Here is a 22,215-nt window from a genome sequence, read left to right on the forward strand (position 1 = left end):
CTCTCTCTCTCACACACACACACACACACACACAAACATCAACCATTTCCACTTTAAACCCCTCATTTAAGAACACAATAATTCAAAAGAGTCATCAGAACTGTTGAAAGAACCTTATGTATATGAATGAATGAATGAGTTAATGGGTTATGTTTGGTTCACTTATGGACTTGATGCACCGAAGCAATGTTATTTTTTGAATATTTATTGATGTTGTCTTGAGTCATTGAGTGAGAATAATACAATAATACCCTCGACAAACGGTCCCTTGATTCTGTCCTATATGGTGTATTGATTCATGAGATGGTTTATTTTTGGTTGTTTATTGGTTGTTTACTTTAACATGCTTTGTAGCAAGAGATATTGAAAAAAGAATAAGACCATTTTGAGTTGCATTAAAAAGAACAAGAATAATTAAAAAGAACAGAAAAACTGTTTTGCAATTTGTAAATGTGTGGTTAATTTACTGTTCTGTGAAGTGTGATTTTGAGTTAACTGCCATAGCCAGAATCACTACGTCACAACTGTGAGCATGAAATCAAAGGTGGTGAAAAGTTATGTTCAGACACGGCATATTTTTGTACACTTGTACAGCACAGGCAAGGGAGTTTGGCTGTGTAGCAGCAAGAAAATGAAATATTCCAGTCCTCCAATGCACTAGGTGGCACCAATAAAGAAGCTACATGATATCAAAGATCATGAAGTATAAAAATCCTAATCAATTACTCTGAATGTTGAAAGATTTTCTACTACACTACATATGCATTACAAACCTATGTAGTGTACAATACAGTACAATACACTACAAACATGCTACAAAATATTCATCAAACTGACTTCATTCTTATGAATGGACATGGGACATGGTAAGTGGTACATAGTACTGATAAGGATGCCTCCAGGCACATCCTGTCATATGTGTGTGAGGAGAGCCATGAAAATTGCCCCCTTTAAAATGCTAAGCTAATAAGAATCAATTCCAGATGAACACATACAATACCTTTTAATTCCTGTTTGCTTGTTAAGAGATACAAATTCCCATTATTACACAATGGACAATGTGACATCATCATTAGCAGCGCAGTGTTAAAACAGCCTTATGGGCCACACTCTTCAGATGACCTGAGTTCAAGTCCTGACTCGGGGTCCTTTCCTTATCTTGTTCACCTTTCTCTTTTCACATTGCCTCTCGCCACTATTTCATTGTCTTGTCAGTAATAGAGAAAACAAAGACTTTAAAATAACTTTATTCAGTATGGCAAAGCTAAAATATATAGAGATAGTGCTGAAAAGAAAGAGATTTATGGGCATGCCTGAGAACTTGAAACTGAAGTAAGTGATTTATAAACATTACAGACGCATGGTCCTTCTTAAAGGGAAAGTCCACCCATTTTTTTTTCTGTAATTTACTCACACTCATTCCATTTCAAAACTGTATGATTTTCAATATGATTAATGCAGAACAAATATAGTAAAAGATGTTGGTGAATAAAACAGTTTTGGTGACCATTGACTTCCATTGTATGGACAAAATGCGTTCTACAAAAGAAACAAAGTCAGGTTTATATAAAAATATTCAGTAGTTCTAATAAATCCTAAATCGTATGATCTTCCCAGACAGCAACATAGTGTTGGCCCAGATCCGGCCCACATCTGGCCCGCATGAAATCCATGTGGGCCAGATGTGGGCCAGACCTGGGCCGAAACTGCTTGCTGTCTGGGTTGTTAGGGGTTTGGTGTGCTTAACGGGTTTGGTCTGTATCTTGTGGTTGCTTCTCATCAAATCTTTTATTAACAAGAAGAAAGATACAATAATCCCAGGGGTGAAAATCAGTAAAGCAAGATGATACTGGAGGATAGACTTATAAACAAGTGTAAATCTGGTTAAGTTTGACATCATGTCAGTTTCTGAGTCCAAACAATCCGATCCCAAAGGCAAAGAAAGTACACTGTGAGTTTTTTTTTTTTTAAAGCTTAGCTTAAATGTGTGCCATAATTGAGTGCTCATAAATGGCTGATGGGATAGTATTCTTGTGTGAAATGAGAGTAGAGGCTTAGACCTGGAAGCAGTGTTCAGTACGTCAAGGCTTAAGAAGTGTAATGCATAATGTTCTCAATTGAATTTTAAGATTTAAATAGGCAGATATGTTCATGGCCAGAATCAGACAGTGGTCATGAGTTTGAGAGAGCCTGAACGAAATCTCATGATCTTCTTTTTGAATGCACGGGAGGCTTCAGTCTTGACCACAACATTGGAGGGATTTTGTGGAGAAGAGGAGGACGGGGGCAAGCGAGGGGGAAGTTGCTGAGGCCAGACCAGCCCTCCGCTCTCATCTGAGTCACTGGACACTGAACTGGTTCCTGGAGAGAAAGTCTCGCTCAGACTGGAGTCAGAACCATTGGGCGGTGCTGTCGTGGCCTCTGACTGCTCTTGCACCCTCAGGTCCCACTCCAGGAACTGAACACTGGTGCACTTGGCAGGTAAATGATTTAGTCTGATTGATTCGTGCACGTCTTCTCTGAATATCCCCTCGTCCTCTTCTTGACTGAGATCTGCTGAGGAGCACCAAAGCCGCTGATTAGATGGATACAATTCATCACTATGATGCCTGCCCATTGTCCGTCCCATCTTATAGTATTTGTGCTCCGGTTGGGCGGTCCATCCTTGAGAGACACAACTGTCTTCTGACCAAGACTTGGTTTGTCTTGCTCCTAGAGTTATCCACCTTTCCTCTGGACTTCTTCTGCCTTGGGACTGAAGAAGGGCCCACTTTTGGGATGGAATGGGCTGGTGTTGCTCATGGAACTCTGGAGTTGACAATGTAGGTACACAGGTGTGATTGCAGCAGGTGTGAATGTGGGGTTTCATGGTGTCTGACATTGTGGGACGGCGTTCGATGTAAACTGGCTGATGCCGAGGGGAGTCGTTGCTACTAGTGTAGACTTCTTCAATCCCATATTGATCCCTTTCCAAGGAGGATTCTGGCTCCTCACTACTTAGGGAGGTTGGTCCAACTTGGGTATTGGGAAGGTTCATGTTATATCCATCTTGGGATTCACATTCATTCTCTTCCTCAGGTAGAGTAGCCCATTCCTGCCATTGCAATTGGTCAAGTTGTGGGTAAATAGGTGGGTATGTGTGTAAGTCATGCCACCGATCCGGATGAGAGTTGAGTTCTGCTGTAGATCTGAGGTGTCGCTGCTGTAGTAGTCCCAGGATGTACATCTCCACACGCATAACCTGTTGGATGTCTTCTTCAGTTGGGCCATCATCTATCTTTACTGCAGAATCTGCCTCAGCATCAGAATTGAGGCTCATCTCTGGCGTAAGTCTTTCATTTCCATCAGCTATCTTATCTGTAACCCACTGAGGGCTTTCTTCATCATTTTCTTCCTCCTCTGTTCCCTCGGCAATACCCTCCAGTGGGGGGTACGGGGCAGAAAACGAGCGGCGCAGGGTGGTATGTACTGTGGGCTCCATATGACCCTGCCAGTCCAGCAAGTAGGCATCTGTCAGCAGGTGAGAAATACAAGATTTATGAGAAATAAAACCAGTTCTTAACAAGAGGGGTTTTTCATATCAAGGATGGTCAGATATGAAGATCCCCTTGCCAAGGATAGCCTTCTTCAAAGCCAGCTATATATCAGGATTCCCAAGTCTGCACTTTTCCAGAGGAACTGGGGTACATTTAGACTCTTGCTGTGAGTGGATTGTTTCCCCAGAGGTTAATGGTTTGACATATTACATAAGTTATATTTGCCTGAAAGGTTTGTATTTAAATATTTTAATCATTTTATACTCTACCAATGATACAGCTGTACCAGATGATGGGTTTTGTGGGAGAGGGGCACCAGGAGGAAGCCTTTAAGCTCCTATGAGCTTCTTTTTGAAAACAGGTTATGTTTATGGCCTACATTTTATTGCAGGGACTTATATTATCAAGACCAAAAAAAAAAAAAAAAATTATATATATATATATATATATATATATATATATATATATATATATATATATATATATATATATATATATATATATATATATATATATATATAATTGGTTTAAAATATGATTAAAGGAAACACTTACCCACAGATCTGGACCTGTGACAGGGGACACTGACGTTTGGGGAGGAACAGGAACGCAGTGGAGGAGACGGACTTTCACATTGTTCATAAAACCCTGAGGGATCAAGATAAATTGAAATCTTATTTTCATTTATTAATTATTAGCTTTCATTTGTTTTATTCAAAATATCTGGATGAACTGTACGGTTCTGTAATCAATTTGCCAGCTGTTGTTAAATAACTTAACATGATGGCAACACATTTCCAAACACAAATCCCAGACCGTTGCATTACTAGGTGTGCACAATATATCTTTGACTAAATCTGTAAATGATCAGTATCATCCTGGTGCAGGATGCAGATAAAATCTAGATTTTTATAAAAAATAATAAAAAAAATTTTACTAGGTGAAAAAAAAAATTGCTTTGTTTACTGTTTTTGTATTTCTACGTTTATATGTTCTTATGCTTGTTGAAACTCTATATCAGAGCTTTAGTAAGAACACAAAACAAAATACAGCAGCCTATATATTTAAAATTGGCCATCATGTCTATTATATTTTCAGCTAAAACTAAAAATATGTATCTGATATCAGTTCTGTCCAACAATTTTGCAGAACACTATGAGGAATAAATGATTCATGGGGTTGTGGAGTACCCGAGCTGGACGCACTGGGACTGTCCAAATCTTCCTCATTATTCTGCTCACATGTGAGTCCTGTATCCAACCTCAACTCACTGAGCTGCTGATGTAGTGCCAGCATCAGCAGGCTGGGGGCGCCCTGGAGTCGGTTCTGCAGGGTATGACACAGCCATCAGTACTGAGGGCAGCTGGAAAAGACTTACATTAATGTATTTGGCAGACAAATCAAGGTATACATTTGATCAGTTTATTTACTTCCTGAGAATCAAACCTGTAAGTTTAGGATTGGGAGCGGTTATGTGTTACTGTTTGAGCTATAGGAATGCAATAACAGAATACAAATACAATAACAGCCATACAAATGCATGCAGAAATATACCACGTTAGCTGAAAGGATAGTACGTATCCTTATGCTTAAGGAACCATATTAACCTATGTCCCAAATTGCTGTTACTCTACCTCACCCTTACTGCATAAAACATTTTTCAACCTTTAATATTTTAAAAGGTTGAAAATCAGTGATGTTACAGACCCACAAACTGGTTTCTTGTATAAATAAAAAAATATTGATGATGTGTCTTACATTTACATAAGAATAATCATAATTTGTGTGACAACAAACAGAAGTAAGATGGCCTGGATAGACAGCTTCAAGCATGTAGCACGTGTTTCTATGTGCACATAACCAATGTAGAGTGTGCTCATGTGCACCACTTCCACTTATGTAAACCAACGACAAATGCACCAAACCTAGAACATCAATAATTTACCAAAGACAGGACAGATATTGTTGCATACGCTATTTTTTGAACCTGTGGTTCTGGTTAGTTTATAGTTTCATGCTCTCAGCAGCTGATAATTCAACTATTAAAACACATTGTGAACCTGTGTTTAATGACGTCTATGTCTGGGGTTAATTTGAGTTTTGATCGTGGTTTATTTTCTCTAGATTTTATCCAGGCATCACAGTATGTTCCACATCTGGATCAAAGGTTATTTTTGTTATATTTCGCTGGTTTATGACGCAAAGGTGGTTTGACTTATTATTTTAACCACTTTCTCTATTTACAGTTCACTGTTTTTCTCTACTTCTATTCCATAATAAAGGGTGTACAATGATGACAAAACCAGCATTTGGGTGCACAGATCCAAGACAGATGTGAGAAACAAACTGGTGAGAATGAAAAGATTTTAGGTACATACTAATGCATTTCATACTGTATTTACAGCTATTTTGGTTGAGGCAGTTTGATATGAAAGGTTAATATATGTTTGAAATAACTTTTTATTATATGACATGGAGGCGTGCGATGGTGTATGGTAATACTGGCTAATTAATTATTCATACGTTTTGTTTTTTTCTCATAAAAGCATGCCACAGTGTCTTGCACGCCACAATAAAAACTACAGCATCATCTTACTTAGGGCTTAAGGGAAAGCGGAGCATTTGATGATAAGACTGTATTAGATACATGTTAAGGGTTTGGAAAGAGCCAAGTCAGTTTAAAATCAAGTGGGAAATTGGATTCCAAAAAGCAGAAGCCTCTCTGAAATTCTATTTGGACATTGGACAAATTCATCAGAACTAAGCTAACATTTTCTGATATTTGATTCAAATCCTTGTGTTTTTCCTCTACATTCCTGCAACATGCCATTTCCTTTCAAATCAGCTCAGAAGTATTTTCAATATTCAAGACCAAAATAAGACTTTAAGAACTTTTTAATTGCACTTAGAATAGCTCATATGAAACCATGGCAGCGTGGTTTAGCGGCTGAGGTCGATGCTCAAGCGCATGAGAAAAATGACAAGTATAAAAAAAACAGAGGAGGAGGACAGAGAGTGAAGCAGGTCTGCCAGATGTGAACAGAGACCACAAGCAGACACCTCACTGAAAACATGATCCAGTCGTGAGGATTATAGAGCTAATATTGGCTTTTTCGCTTCATGACTGACTTGAGATGTCGAGACGAATCGCCTGCTTTGGTGTCTCACCCTCAAAGTCTTGATGCACAAAAGCACACAGAAGGCAGTCTATTTGATTATTACAGAAACATACAGGACCTGAGGGAGATCAGGGTGCACGTGTACTCTCATTATCCAGCTGCTGTGAGCGCCTTGCCTTTAATGTGCCAAAATGGGAAACACCAAGCACCCCCATCAAACACACACACACACACACACACAAGCGTTTTGAAAAATGGGGACATGGGTTATGTCCTCATAAGTCACCCTCTCCATGTAATACCTGTGTCGTACCCATGTCATTATACAGAGTTGTGTCCTGATATATCACAAAAACAAGAACACACACACACACACATCACCCTGCCCCCACTATATAGCATCACACACACATCACTCTAACACTCCTAAAATACTAAATACATCACCAAACAGCACTAATTAATTTCTGAAGCACACATCCACACGAGTACCGGAGGGAAACTCTGGCCTTGAGGACTGATGTAGTTCGTTTGAACAGATGTTGTAGGTGCAAATAAGCTGCTGTAATGCAAACACTGCAGGGTTCTCAACTACAAAGCTGAACTACAAATAAATCTTTTTCCCAGTTGCATTGCTCATTATTTAATTAAAGTATGCATGTGTAATTACATGTTACCCAGAGGGCTGTGTGAGCACCGCACCACACTCCATCCTCACTGTAGTCGCCTGAAGAGATCAATCTGATCGTCTTTCTATAACTGGTTAATTAACAGCTGAGTCCAAAAAGCTGATTTTTCAAAGAGAAAAGATAGTCTTTGCATGATCTGGCATTTTATTGCATCCAAAAATGAGAAGATGTGAACATTACGGAGTGCCAAGCCCTCTGTCAGTCCTCTGCTCCTGTCTTTGTTGTGTTTTGCTCCGGGTTTTGTGTTTTGCTCCCCCGCGTGCCCCATGATCTGGTTTCTCCCATGTTTGATTATGTTCATTGTTCCCAGGTGTTTCCTTTGTGTATGATGCGATTTGATTTCAGGTGTGTCTCATTTGGTTCTAAGTTCTTAGCCCTGTGTTTTTCATCAGGTATTGTTTGTCTATCCTTTCTGCTACATGTGCTTTGGTTTGGTTCGGTGTAAATAAAGAATCACTTGATGGATTCCCCTATGTCTCCTCGCTCCTTTGCTCCTCGATCTGTCACAGCAGTAGCAGCATCGTTACACGCAGTGTATGCTTCATTCATACTGGACGCTGGAGGGAAAGTCCAAAACGGACTCATAGAAGTAATGATATGCAGGAAATCCCTATTATGGGCAAAGGCATCCAGCTATCTCTGTAGCTCAGCTGGATGCAAAACAAAGACAATACATGCACAATTGTGACAATATGGCTTGTGTGTGTTTTTCAAGTCATATGTAATAAATACATTATCTGAATAATGTAGTGCTAACTGAAATAGCATTTCTTACAGTATCCTATAGAAACTATAAAATATAATTTCTGCCTTATTCTGTGATCAAAATAGAAAAAGTGTATTATATAAACAAACCATAAATCTGACACTAGGAAAATACAGAAAAAAAATTACAATACAAGTTATTGGTAATTCTCCAAAAGTCTAATTCTTAACCAGAAGGCATTTCTTAGTCAATTTAAAGAGATGAGAAAAATAATAAGATTTGTCAATTAGACCGAAAAAAAAAAAAAAAAAAAAAAGATTTGTGATTTGTAATGCCCCTGTTTCATGAGTCAGACTTCACAAGGTTTGGTTGAACTAACTCTTAAAGTGTGTAAATTCATATATTTTTTTTCGGCTTCCAAAATGCTTGTTTCTCATCCAAATTTTCCAAAGCATTAATTATGCAATTTCAAATGCAGCATAGATTTGATAACCAAAACTATCATATACTGATAAAGCCTTTTGTTTATTTCTTGTAAAGATTCAATAATAATTCTTAAGCACTGTTACTATTAATTTGCAATGTATTTATAAAGTACTAATAATTATATAAGTAATTTTATGCAAACGAATAAAATAGGCTACATGTGGTCCTTATAGTCTGTAATTCATTAATTAATAATATGAACATTTTAATCGTTTTAGGGTCGTATCATGATGCCAGAATCAGAGTGGAGTGAAAGGCTAAATGAAGGCGTTGCTGAGTGAAACTCTCATCAGTCGGGCGGACTGAAGGATGTTTTCCGCCAGCCGATGACAGCTCTTGGGTGATGTGTGTCGCCCGTCCCGCGAGTCTTACTCATTAATATTCCGCTCCATGCGCCTTTTGTCTGATCCTTCTATGGGAGAGGACCTCTGGGGAAAGAGAGACCGCTGCTCCTTTGATTTCTCTCACCGCCTTTATTGAAAACTGAGTTAAGAGTGAGGTCCCGACCCTGGAGGAAGACATACTGATGGACAGGTAATGAAAGGACAGGAGGGACCATGCGTTCTGTTAGTTTATAAATACTCTATTATGCTACGCCTCCCCAGCTACTTATGTAAACGAAATAAGGAGTAGCTAAAAAATTATTAAATAAATAAATAAATAAATAAATAAATAAATAAATAAATAAATAATAATAATAAAAGATTCATTTAAATTTTTACTTTTTTATGGAGTTTGCAATCAATTTATTTTAGGTACATTTAAATAAACAGATTTTGCCTAAAGCTAATAAACTAAATTAGTTTTTTTTTTTTTTCAGTGCATATTGTTCATCAAGACTAAACCACAACAATAATTTAATATGATATGGCATAATATAATATAGCCTGATATAATATAATATATACATATAGACTGATGACGCGAATAAAAAAATTAAAGGCCGCTTGGTAGGCCTATTTCATTAGATAAAGTAGGAACTGGCAAATCCACGTGAAACGAACAATAGATAGGTCTAGAGCCCCGCCCCCTTTTCCAAGCGCACATCAATCACAGCTGTCAAAAACATGAAAGTAAATTGCATTTAACTACTTTAACTATAATACTGCTTCTGTTAATGGCATTATATACACACTGCAGTTTTCACGTGCCAATTATGTAACGTCAAAAAGTACATTTTAAACAAGGTTTCTGATTTTGTGCGCTCTTGACACTACATTTCTCGTTATTTCTAAACTTTTCACAACACTTTCCGAATATCCACACCGCTGGAGGGAATTTCTAAAGGATGGTTTTCATCATGTCGCACCTACCAGCTGTCGTCTTAAGGTGAGCTGCTCCTGCTCCCTGCTGCTGGGGGCCGGTCCCACATCACCCCAAGCCGGGCATCCCGGCACGGAGTCCCCGAGGGACAGGGCACCGAGGACCAGGCTCTCCTGCCGCTGCTTCAGGATCTCCAGCTCACACAGCCACGTCAAACTAGCCTCCAGACGCTCTTTATTCCGACTGCGCTCTTCTTCCATCTTCAGAGGAACCTCGAGGTCCAGGAGGATGCTCCTCACCCTTCCCAACAGAACAAAAGCAATCAATCTTTCAATATGATCTGCCTCAGCCTGCCTCTTTGGGTTAAATAGGGACCATTCCTGTTTAGTTTGAGTGTTTTCCCCGACACGATTCTCTCTTAGGTCTACTCACATTGCGGTCGGCCGGACAATATTTGGGCATCTCAGTTTGACGTTGCTGAACATTGAGGAGTTCCCTCCTTATTAGTATATTCCGCCCTGTCCGCTGTGATTGGTTGAAAGCTCTCAGTCACCCGCCCTCCAGAGGAATTCCCATACTCTTATTGGTCAGACACCGCAGCTTCATTTGCATACATACCATGTGTCTTCGTGTGCTCAACCATAGATGAATGAATGAATGAATGAATTAATTAATGGACGCCGAGAATATTAATTTGTCTGGTGCGGCCGACTGAGAGGTCAGAAGACACGAAATTTCTCGAAAGGGTGACTTAATAAGGACCATTAAAGAACACTTGGCAAATATTTCGGCTTTCTTGGTAATGGTGACATAAGGATCGTCTTTTTGCAGCGAACTGGAACTGTCATCTATCTTCACCACGGTATTTTCGAAAAATGGTCTGGTATTAATTGAAAGGAATGTTTGTTTTATATCTTATATCTTATATCTATATGTATCTATCTATCTATCTATCTATCTATCTATCTATCTATCTATCTATCTATCTATCTATATATATATATATATATATATATATATATATATATATATATATATATATATATCGTACGTGAATATGATTTTCTCAACATTCACCGCATTCTACCTAATACTGGTATTTCATCAAAAACAAATCCGTATTTAATCGATTTAAAACGCAGTGCTGATGCAAGCTGGATGTTTGCTACATTTGGATAGGACTATAAGGATGCATCTGGCAATTATATAATTAAAGAACTGGGTCATGTCTCTATCTAGTGGCTAGACATTAGAGTGATAGTTTGCTGTTGTATGGAAAATATTGAGATTTTTTTTTTTAATGAGGTGTTAAATGCATTGACTCAGCTTCTGGCAAACTCCAAAAAGCATAATGCAATTGCATGTGATATTAGCATACTGTGAAATCATTGTGACTTACAACACTGTGCATTGGAGAAAGTAATTGCACTAGGGTTACTATGGTAAATAATAATAATGATAATAATAATAATAATAATAATCATCAGATAAATAATATAAGGTATTTTCTCAGTGTTGTTTTATTGTTATTATTTGTAATCTGTCTACATAGACCCGAGAGCCACTGAATCAGACTCTCTATTAGACAAAGTTGTTGGAAGAATGGAAAACTGTGCACAGCACAGCTCTGCTTGTTTCAGTGAACACTGCACATATTGTCTTATACATACTGTGCATATGGGAACATGTACAAATCAGTCTGATGTAGAGATAAATGCAGCTCTAAAAAGATGTAAAAAATACAGTAAGTCATTGCTACACAAGTTATGGGATGCCATAAATGGAGATCAGTGGAAATCAATCAGCACACTTTCAAGAAAATAACAGTAGAGACAGTGAGACAGTTTGTTGCTGGAAACTGTCATATTGATCATGTAACTAGCACAGGTACAGTGGAAATGACATCAGTAGACACTAAAATCTCAAAATCTGAAATATAATTTAGAACAATCTTTCTTTTGCCTGAATACTTGATGACAAATGCTCAGCATAATTTCAATAGCCAAATCTCTTAGTGACTACATATTTTTCTGTTGCAAAATGCAAATTTAAATCTTTGGATAGATACATTACAAGAAGTTGCTGCATATGAGCAAAAACAATCAGACTGAAGGTTAATTATATTTTTTTGCTCAGTTGGACTCAGTAATGTATACTCGTGTATAGCAAAATAAATCAGGTGGTGTTTAAAATGCATTAAACAGAATTTCACGAGGCATTCACACACACTTATACACATACAGTACAGTGAACATGATTGTGATTTCATTTACTTTTCCAATTACTGTTACAAAACACCAAACCATGAGCAACCAATTCATCTTTTCTCTAAACACACATAGTGAAAAAAGAGAGATCAAATCCATATTGCAGAATACACACCCATCAACCTATCCAGATGCACTCTAATGCCAAAATAAAAGAATTAGAACCGAGGGACGATTCTGAACAGTGAATACGCAGTTAAATATCTCAGTAGTTCAGCTGCGTTCTGGAATAAAATCCCAGATTCAAACACTGCTCAGAGCAACACTAAAGATGGATTTGAAAGATCCAAATCGAAAACTGCTGGACTGTGGAACACGATTCATGATTTCAAATCACATTACAGCAGATTATGTTCTGGGAAAAACATCTTGCATAAATTCAATACAATAACATGTGAAGAGTTCAGATGCAAAAACCTCTAAATGCCATCTGAAATTTTCATCTAAAATTAGGATTTTTATCAAGGTCCTATGCTTAGGTTGAGTCATTTTACTTTAATTGTGATGTGCAGATCCTTTTCCAAGCTATTAAAGTGAAATAACTGAATATAAATATAGGAGCCTGATAAAAATCCTAATTTTAGATGAAAATTTCAGATGGCACTTAGAGGCTTTTGCATCTGAACTCTTCATGTGTTTTGTAGATGGAATATTATCATACTGTATGTGCTACCAGCAATGTGCCAGGAAACATATATTTCATACATCAGGCTCTCCATCTTCAACGCCTGGATGTAAAGTGCTGCTTCTCTTCATGTCGTCTGCATAAAAAGGCAATCGTTGCATTTTATGTTATATACAGTATAAATAAATTCTACCATCTATAATATTTGGTTTAGGATAGAGCACTTGTGCTCTCTCTCTCTCTCTCTCTCTCTCTCTCTCTATCTCTATATATATATATCATTACCACATCACATAACTTTTCTTTAATTTGACTGATTTAAAATGACAAAATAGGGGCTATGATAAATTAAAACACAAAGTTAGTGAGTCCAGTGCTTGTTCCTGGTCCAAACTCTAACCTCAAACAAAATAAAATCAGGAATGCTGCCACAGCAGACAAAGTTCGGGTTGAGCTGAGATGGTCATTTTTAGACCACTCAGCCTTCTGAAGCCAGGTGGATGTGTAAACAGATGCCCAGTGGACTGAGCTGCTGGGCAAGAAAAAGGCAGTTTGGCTTCATGTGCCGGGAGGAAGACACAAGACATACAAGTGGAATGATTTAAAACATCACAGGGACATTCTTACATTCACCAAAATAGACACAGATCCACTTACGACACACGCACGCACTCACACGGACACGTCTCAAACCTGCTTGTGCGTGTCGCTGAATAAAACGCAGTTGAATAATTAGAAACTCTTTCTTTCTAGAGCTTTGATAAGTGTTCTATGTACATAAATTATCAATAAATATCTGCAACAACCTCTCTATATAATGAAATATATATTAAATCTCTAATAAAGTATATATATTTCAGACATATTCTTACATCTTCAAATGAATCAGGAGATATCACAGTTTAGTAATCAAAAACTAACAACTTCATCCATCATCCTGGCTGCAGTGTCCCTTTTCACACTCTTTCTCTGGTGCAAAAACTCTTTAGCATAATGGTCAACGCTTCACAGAAATGTAAGGTCTCTGTTATTAGCGCGAATGGCCCTTTGGATGAAACTATTTCTAGTGCAGGATTATCAGGGAAACCAGCCCGGATACTACAGCATGAGTGAACTAGATTTCATAATGCTTCCTGCAGATTAAGCTCCCACAAACAGGAAAAGGGACATGGCAGCTGCGTCGTTACAGTTTAAAACCAATCTAAAAGATCATTTTCCTCTGAAAAATAATCAAAAAAGCATGCTCTTTTTTTTCCCCCTTCAGGTCCATTACGTTCCTCTGCAAACTGTAATTTCATCAGAAAGAACCTGAAAGAAAGCTGGAACAGTGATGAGCCCATTCGGACTTCAACTGTCCCACAATTCCATGGGACAGACACAGCCCCATACTGTGGATTTGCTGTCTACTATGGAGTTTCTGGTCCATCTCTTCTTCTTCTGGTCTCTATCAAGTGTCTCTTTTGTTTGGTATGCATAGTCGTACACACTCATTTCAGCGCTTTGTTTTTTGCCTTTTGTTTTTTATAAGTGGCTCTACATTGCACAGCGCGCCCTGGTGGCCTGGAGGGTAAGTGTCAGTGATATCGACTTCTCTTCTCGTCGGAGGCTGAGTTGTAACCTCGCAGACCCACACCTTTCTGTAGGCTCAGTAAGGAATCCTTCATCTATGTGAAGACACATATGCAATCATTTTACAAGCATGCTTAATCAAATCGCTTCAGTGTGTATGCGAACGTATCATATACCTGATCCAATAACAGTACAGAAGATTTGATAATCTCTTTCCATTTCTGCAGCTCTGCGTCGTGGTAGCGCTGCTGGGACTCCAGGAGCTGTGCCCATTCCATCTGTGTAGATGGCAGTTTACTGCTAAAATGCATGGTAACAAAAACACCACCACTAAGTGATCTACTGTCAAGTAGAATGTATAGACACTTATTATAAATTTCAAAATCAGCAGGGTTAGATGCAGTCCAAACATCCGCAGATGTGCTTGGGATTTTTCTTGGGATTTTGTGGGAGGAGATCACAACTGTAGGTGTGACTTCTGTGGTTCTGAATTATTTTGGGTGGGGCTTGATTGCTGTTTATTGCTGTGGGTGGAGCTCAGAATTATGGGTGGGAATAAATGTTGTTGTGGGTGGAACTATTATTGTGGGTGGGTCTTGGTATTGTGGGTGGAGCTTTTTATTGTTGTCTTGGTGTTTAGGAGGAGTTGTAAGTGAAGTTTAACAATGTTGTGGGAGGGGTTTGACATTGCTGTTATAAGGTGTTTGACTTCAAGCAGCGCAGACCGATCAATGTATGACATCAAAGTACTGCGAGAGCTATAGAGAGCAGATGTCACTGCTTCTGTGTCCAAACGCTCTATCAGATACCATGAGAAAGTATAGTTGAAAGTAGAAAGTATAATCCTAACCTTTAACTCCATACTGTAATCCCAGATAGCCAGAAAATGAAAATAATAATAAATAAACAAATAAAAATGTTTTTTTTTTTTTTTTTGGGACGCTTTGAGCATGGAGGCTTAGTGTACACCGTAAGTAAATGTTTAATATGAATAAACAGTGCTCCTAAATGGCTGCTGATGTCATATTCTCAAGTGAAGCGAGTTGAGGCTTGGACCTGGAAACAGCTCTTCTTAGGTCACCACTTAACAACCAAATTAGTGTTATGGGAGGAGCTCATAACTATGGTCATGGTTCAATATTATGGTATGTGTGACTCAACATTGTTGTGGGTGGGGCACAATACCATTATGGGTGAGTTGTTGTTTTGTGGGAGGAGCTAACCATTGTGGGCATGGCTCAATATTGTGGTATGTGTGACTCAACATTGTTGTGGGTGGGGTACAATACCATTGTGGTTGGGTTGTTGTTTTGTGGGAGGAGCTCACCATTGTGGGCGTGGCTCAATATTGCTGTAAGTGTGACTTAACATTGTTGTGGGTGTGGCACAATCCATAGTGGGTGGGTGGGTTGTTTTTGTGGGAGAAGTTCACCATTGTGGGTGTGGCTCAATATTGCTATAAGTGTGTCTCAACATTGTTGAGGGTGGGACACAATCCATCGTGGGTGGGTTGTTGTTTTTGTGGGAGGAGCTCACCATTGTGGGCGTGCCTCAATATTGCTATAAGTGTGACTCAACATTGTTGAGGGTGGAGCTTAATATTGCTGTGGGTGGAGGTTAATATAAATGGTTTGGGTCTTGGTGTTGTGGATGGAGATCACAAATGTGGGTGTGGCTCAACACTTTTCTGGGTGTGACCCAGCATTATTAAGGGTGGAGTTTGATATTGCTGTGGGTGGAGTTTAATACCATTGTGGATGGGTCTTGATGTTGGTGGGTGGGTCTTGGCTCAGTATTGTTGTAGGTGTGAAGAAGTTGTAGCACGTGTTGTACCTTTCATGTAGGCGTAAGCCCTGCCAGCTGGAGAAGCTTTGTGCAGAATACTCCAGCATCCAGAGTTTATAGAACAGCATCACATTCAAAAACACCAGTAGCACCAGACTGCAGAGAGACAACAAACAGACACATGGACACATTCAGTGAAGAAAAAAATGACAAACGTTGGACTTGTGATGAGTAGAGTGATCGTGATCGCATGTTAGATGAGGAAGGAAATGTGCTACACACAGAGATACACTTTTGCTGCATTTCAGTCAAAGTCAAATATGAGACATTCCTACTTTTGTCCACAGAAATAGACTTTATTCAAGTAGGAAAAGTGGACTTGTTGTGGTGAATGAAGTGCAGCATAAGACTGGAAAGCCCCTTTCACACTGCATGATGGACCCGGAAAATTGCCGAAACATTGCCGGGTCACCTTCTGTGTGAATGCAAACAAGTCCCAGGATTGATTCCGGGATTGGTCCCAGGTCAGGGACCTACAGTATTAACATTGCCAGGTTCAGTCCCGGAACGAGCGCTGTGTGAACAAAAGCCAGAACTAATGCCGTAAAGGCTGTGTCGTAGTGATGACGCATGTTATCACGTGACTCTTTAAGCGAGTTATTTGAAGGCAGATCAACATTTGCGGCGAAGCAGTTAGTTCCTCACTTTCCGCGCTGACGCTGAGATCGTTCGCCAGCTTAAGTGAAAGTTAACGTGCCTAGCGTTTTCGACTTGTACATTACATGTCACACCCTGATGTCACGTGTCTTTACGGGACCTTTACGGGTTGTGTGTGAATGCACGCAAATATTCCGGGTAATCACTGGCAACAATTGCCAGGACACATTACCCATGTAATTGCCGGAATGGCAGTGTGAAAGGGACTAAAGAAGGGCACTGAGATGGGATTTTTGTAAAATGGATATACATTTGACATCAGTAAAGGAATGTACCTTATACAGATCCTAAGGCCAACCACATGAGGCAAAACAAACAAACAAGCAAACAAAAAAGATAGGAAATGTCACTAAGTCATATTAATAAAACCATTTGAAAACAAAACCATCAGTACTAATTAAAAGAGACAGTACTACTTACACAAAGCTGATGATGAGGAGTGGTTTAGAGAGGTTGCAGAAAATCCTGCCCCCTGGTGTGTGCTCAGGAAAGTGTCTCGTCTGAGTGGAACCTGTAGGACGAGTACATGAAAAAGCAACAAGTCTTATCAGTTTAAACCTAATATCTTTTATGTTTGATTATATTTGGATGTGCATGAACTCACCTGCCACGTGTTTAATGCGGTGGATGACCTCCTCGTCTGTCGGTGTGGTAACAGGACTTAGGGTCTCATCTAGATGGGCTGTGCGCAGGTGGGCGGGGGGTCTTTTTCTCCGTCTTAGGATGGAGTTGTTCACTGCTTTAGCTTTGGGAGACAGTCTGTGGCTTTCCATTACAGCGTCCTCCATCTTTGCTAACTCCAGTTCTGTTAAAATAACTTTTTTTAGTGGTGGAAAAGCATTCTGCACAACAGAAGGAGGGACATTAATGCAAAACACTGAGTGAAGCGGAAGAAAATTGTGGGTGGTGCTCAAGATGGCTGTGGGTGTGAATTGTTATTGTTCTGGGTGGGGCTCAATGTTGTAACGGGTGGGAATTTATATTGTTCTGGGTGGGGCTCAATATAGATGTGGGCAGAGCTTAATATTGTTGAAGGTGGGACTCATTGTTGTGGGTGGAGCTTAATGATGTGGATGGAGATTGGAGCTACAATATTTATTGTGTTTAGGGCTCAGTATTGTTTGGGTGGGGCTAAATATTGATATTGCTATGGTTGAAGCTTGATGTTTTGGGCAGAGCTACGATATTATTATGGGGGGAATTCATTGTTGTGGATGGAGTATAATATTATGTGTGGGGCTCATTATTATGGCTGGGACTTGATGTTTTGTGTGGAATCCGATTTTGTTGTGGGAGGAAGTCCATTTTATTGTGGGTGGGGCTCAATATTGTTGTGGTTGGAGCTTAATGTTGGGGTTGGAGTGATTAATGGAAAAAGTGGAGTGAAATTGAAAATAGATGTGGGCGGTGCTCAAGATGGTTGTAGGTGGGGCTTGAGAATTGTTGTGGATGGAGCTCGATGTTGTTGCTGGCTGGACTCTATATTATTTTGGGTGGGGTCAAGTTTTGTTTTGGGTGAAGCTTGATATTGTTTCTGGATGGCTCTTAGGATGGTTGAGGTTGAGGTGGTTTTGGGTGGTTGTGAAACTAAGGATGGGTGTAGGTGAGTTCATAATGGATGGACACTGAAACTGTCTTACCGAGGCTTTTGAAGTTCTCATCCAACCCACTCCAGAAGTTCTTCTCAATGAAGCCCTTCACCAGCCCCCAAGGCTGTTTCCTGAACCTCAACTCTGTAGAAACCCTGACGGATGAATTAATCACATTATTGTCAATCCACACCTGCTTCTCTCTGTTTGGCCTTGACCTTGAAAAACTACTGTCCTGTTCATCCGTACCTCAGCCGACACTTGTTCTTGGCCACACGCGTGAGCATGTAACGGTTTAGGGTGTAGAAGTAGTCGTGGTACGGCACGTCATGAGTGATGACTTCAGCATCTATGATGTAGCACTCACTCTCCTGGCTGGCCTTATACAGAGTCTGGTTCAGAGAGGTAACAGTGAAATAAATACATAAATAAAACACCCACACAAAAACAGTACCGAGGAGAATTCCAGTCTAACCTGAGTCTCAGTAACTGTAGCTGTTTTAGGAGCCAGCGGGTTGGTCAGGGAAATTGTGTACATGATGGCCCTGGTCTGATTTCCAGCAACTTCCTTCTTCCAAGGATGATACACCACATCTGTGAGTAGATATGCAAAACCAAATCAAGCATATCAGAAGAACAGTTATTATAGTTAACTACAACTAAAACCATAAAAAAAAAAAAAAAAAAATATATATATATATATATATATATATATACATATATATATATAGCTTGTAGGTAATAGGTAAAAATAAAATAAAAATTAATAAATATATTTATAATAATTAAAATAATAAAATAAAGAAATGTAAACTCAAATAGGATTTTTTTTTTTTTTTTTTTTTTTACACAAGTAACTGTAATGAGCACTATAATAAGCAGTGAGCTGGAGATTACAGATAAATCAGTCTCTTCATGGTCTTGATCCTTCTATGAGGATCTATTTTAGATAATCTAAAGTTAATTCTGTTTTTGAAGTGTTCTGACCTGTGAATCTCCTCTGCTCCATAAAGTCTGTCATGAACTGGGACTCAGTGAAGAGAATGGTGTACAGTTTATCAACACTGAATTTATACACCTCATTAATGTACTGGCGGCCGTTCAGATCCTCGTGGAAAGCTTGTACCTCATCACCTTAACAAACATTCAAACATAAAGAGCAAGTACTGGCATCAAAATATGTGTAGATTCTCACACTGTTCACTATACAACACATTTTCAGAATAATGCAGAATATGAATCTACGTGTAGTAAGGTATAACAATTAATTGATTAATTGTAAAAATCAATATTGCTTTGTGCTGCTTCCAAACTGAACATGTTTATATTGGTTTTGATAATGTGAAAGCGTGCACTTTATATCGTAATATTTATTTTATTTTAATTATTTCATTATTATTATATAATACAAATTAATATAATTTAAATAAAATAATCATATTTAAATTATATTTTAATTATTAAATGAATTTCAATTATTATATTTCATTTAATGAATTAATTATTCTTTTAAGTATTATATTTTAATTATATAATTATTTTCCTCTTTTTTAATAAAAAGCAAAATTAAATATATTATCTATCTATATACACACCCACACACCCATATATTTTATTTATTTTATTTTAAGAAAATAAATGAAATAATTAAACATATAATAAATATACAATAAATATATAATATAATATAATTAAAATCAATATTTAAATAATATTTAAATAATTAATTTAATTTGAATTCTTATATTTTATTTAATAATATCTATCGATCGATCGATCGATAGATAGATAGTATATAAACATCTGTTGTTTAAAGAGACTTACAAATAAGGAATACAACATTTGTTTAAACATAAACAAACAAGAAGATCCCCCCCCCCCCCAAACCTTCATCATCTGTCTCTGAGGAATCACTGAGATCAGTGGGTATATCCTCATTGTCGTTGAAGTCGAGAGCCAGTGGTGGCACAGGATCCAGAGGACTTGCCGGCTCGCTGTTCCCCTCCTCGGCCAGCAGAGGGAGTGCCAGCAGATCTCCATAAGGAAGGCAGTCTGTATACTCCTCTGCTGCAATATCAAACTGACACCAGCATTATTTTAAACACTATCTCTTAAAACGGCCTATGTGAAGACAGCCTGAGAGCTTATACTCACAGACAGTGGTGTATCAGTGCTGCTGGGAGGAGTGGTGGAGTGTGTGATGGATCTCTTGTGTGACGGAGGAGAACTGTTGTCTGGCTTGTTCTCACTGCTGCTCTTGGATGAGTTATCATTACTGACCTCGTTCTCCTCTGCCGGGATCTCCTCGCAGTATCTGAACAGAGAGAACATGGACACTTAGGTGCAAAATTTGTGCAACATTCACATCTGTTATAGGCCGTATCTGAATATGTTGAGTTCTGGAGCAGTAGTTAAGAGAGCATGCATGTTTAACTCACCCCATGGTGTTGAAATCATCATCAGGCGGCACGTAGTCTTCATCGTCACTAGTGAGACCCAGCTCATTTCCATAGCACTGATGTACAAAGTGCCAGAGCTCTTTAGGACAGAGAGGCTGCACACAGAGCATATCACAATTCATTATATTTGCTTAATATATAATCATTGCATGGATTATGTGCATTTATGCACACAAGAGAACTTTCATGACAAAATTCAGCTTAATTGTGGCACACACATACAATACCTCGTTCTAATGTTTCACAACTGTTATTAAAGTTCTGATGATTTTGGAGTATCAGAAATGAGTGACTGTGTACCCAAAGTTAGTCATTTGCATAAAACATGCCCAAACGTGTCCATATAAGAACTCTTTGCATAACCTTTCCTGTACTTCTGTTACTCTACTTAGAATCCATCCTGCTTTAAAGACATTGAGCGTTTATAAGGCAGCAGACGACAAAATCACAGAGTGCATTTATAATAATGTGTTGGTGTGGATGCTAATATAGTTATTGTTATAGTTATCTTTCTTGGTGTGAATGGGCCTTAAACTTCTCTGAGTGGCCTCTGCTTTTTAACAATTTGAGAATCCACTTGGTATTAAACACTAATGTGTTCATATTGTCACCTTGTCCAGCAGTGCATTCTGCCAAAGTCTGAACATCATCATGTAAGTCCTGTCTCTCGCACCAAACGATGTGAAAAAGTGCTGAAGGGAAGAGAAAAGCAGAGATAGTGAGTGATGAACCAAAGAAACAACTTGTGTTAATAATATGTTGTACTGTCTGAAAGACTCACCTTCTCAGAGTCTGTGGACACCTGTACAGCATTGGGAATCAGACGTGCAGTTTTCTCTTTCGTCATGGAGCAGATGTCTTTCAGCCGAACTGTAAGCTGCGCACGCATGAAACAGAACAACTCAGATCTCTCATCAGGCTGTAGCTCCAAAAATCTGAGTTACTGTAAATCATACCAGTGTCTCCCAGCGAAAGATGTTGCTGTAAAAACAGATCCAGTTTTCGGAGAGGTAGAGGCGGCCCTGCAGGAGAATGTCCCGCTGGAGAGCGCACGAGTAGTCTGCCAATAACAGGTCAAAGGTCAAAAGATGCCCCTCCTGTTACATCATTCAGTTGAATCATTTTGTTTTCTAATATTTTAGTTTACTTCCATCTAGTTCTAAACACAAGGAGAAAATAATCATACAAAATAATTTCATGCAATTATTAAATAGTTAATTATAGTTGTAATAATTTGAAATGTTATATATATATATATATATATATATATATATATATATATATATATATATATATATATATATTAATTGTTTATATATACACACACATGCACGCACGCGCACACACTTTTTACAACTTAATTTCAGCATAAATTTAATTAATGATTTAAGATAAAACTAATAAC

General features: G+C 38.5%; 2 protein-coding genes across 11 annotated transcripts in view; both read right to left on the minus strand.

Moving 5' to 3' along the window:
- Positions 1-1,231: 1,231 nt before the first annotated feature.
- LOC127934530 (uncharacterized) lies at positions 1,232-10,290 on the minus strand. Its single transcript, XM_052531980.1, has 4 exons — positions 9,850-10,290; positions 4,727-4,862; positions 4,092-4,184; positions 1,232-3,510 (listed from the first exon to the last, which is right to left on the minus strand). Exons 1-4 carry the CDS (start codon positions 10,057-10,059, stop codon positions 2,162-2,164), a joined length of 1,788 nt encoding a protein of 595 aa, XP_052387940.1. The 5' UTR covers positions 10,060-10,290; the 3' UTR covers positions 1,232-2,161.
- A 1,006-nt stretch (positions 10,291-11,296) lies between these two features.
- Positions 11,297-22,215, minus strand: part of LOC127934528 (protein Aster-B) — a 125,611-nt gene continuing 114,692 nt past the window's right edge. For 8 of the 10 annotated variants that reach the window (XM_052531970.1, XM_052531968.1, XM_052531973.1 and 5 more), the window contains 15 exons: positions 21,767-21,870; positions 21,592-21,687; positions 21,422-21,502; positions 20,790-20,905; positions 20,506-20,665; positions 20,239-20,431; positions 19,339-19,485; positions 18,827-18,945; positions 18,601-18,743; positions 18,403-18,506; positions 17,367-17,567; positions 17,183-17,273; positions 16,010-16,201; positions 14,437-14,560; positions 11,297-14,355 (listed from right to left, as the gene is read on the minus strand). In XM_052531970.1, the coding sequence (XP_052387930.1) occupies positions 14,266-14,355; positions 14,437-14,560; positions 16,010-16,201; positions 17,183-17,273; positions 17,367-17,567; positions 18,403-18,506; positions 18,601-18,743; positions 18,827-18,945; positions 19,339-19,485; positions 20,239-20,431; positions 20,506-20,665; positions 20,790-20,905; positions 21,422-21,502; positions 21,592-21,687; positions 21,767-21,870 (1,961 nt within the window). In that variant the 3' untranslated portion in view covers positions 11,297-14,265. The remainder of the gene's footprint in view (positions 14,356-14,436; positions 14,561-16,009; positions 16,202-17,182; positions 17,274-17,366; positions 17,568-18,402; positions 18,507-18,600; positions 18,744-18,826; positions 18,946-19,338; positions 19,486-20,238; positions 20,432-20,505; positions 20,666-20,789; positions 20,906-21,421; positions 21,503-21,591; positions 21,688-21,766; positions 21,871-22,215) is intronic. The other 2 variants (XM_052531976.1, XM_052531975.1) reach the window with 2 other exon arrangements.

This window comes from Carassius gibelio, chromosome A18 (genome assembly GCF_023724105.1).
Source record: "Carassius gibelio isolate Cgi1373 ecotype wild population from Czech Republic chromosome A18, carGib1.2-hapl.c, whole genome shotgun sequence".
In the NCBI taxonomy this organism is placed as follows: Eukaryota; Metazoa; Chordata; class Actinopteri; order Cypriniformes; family Cyprinidae; genus Carassius; species Carassius gibelio.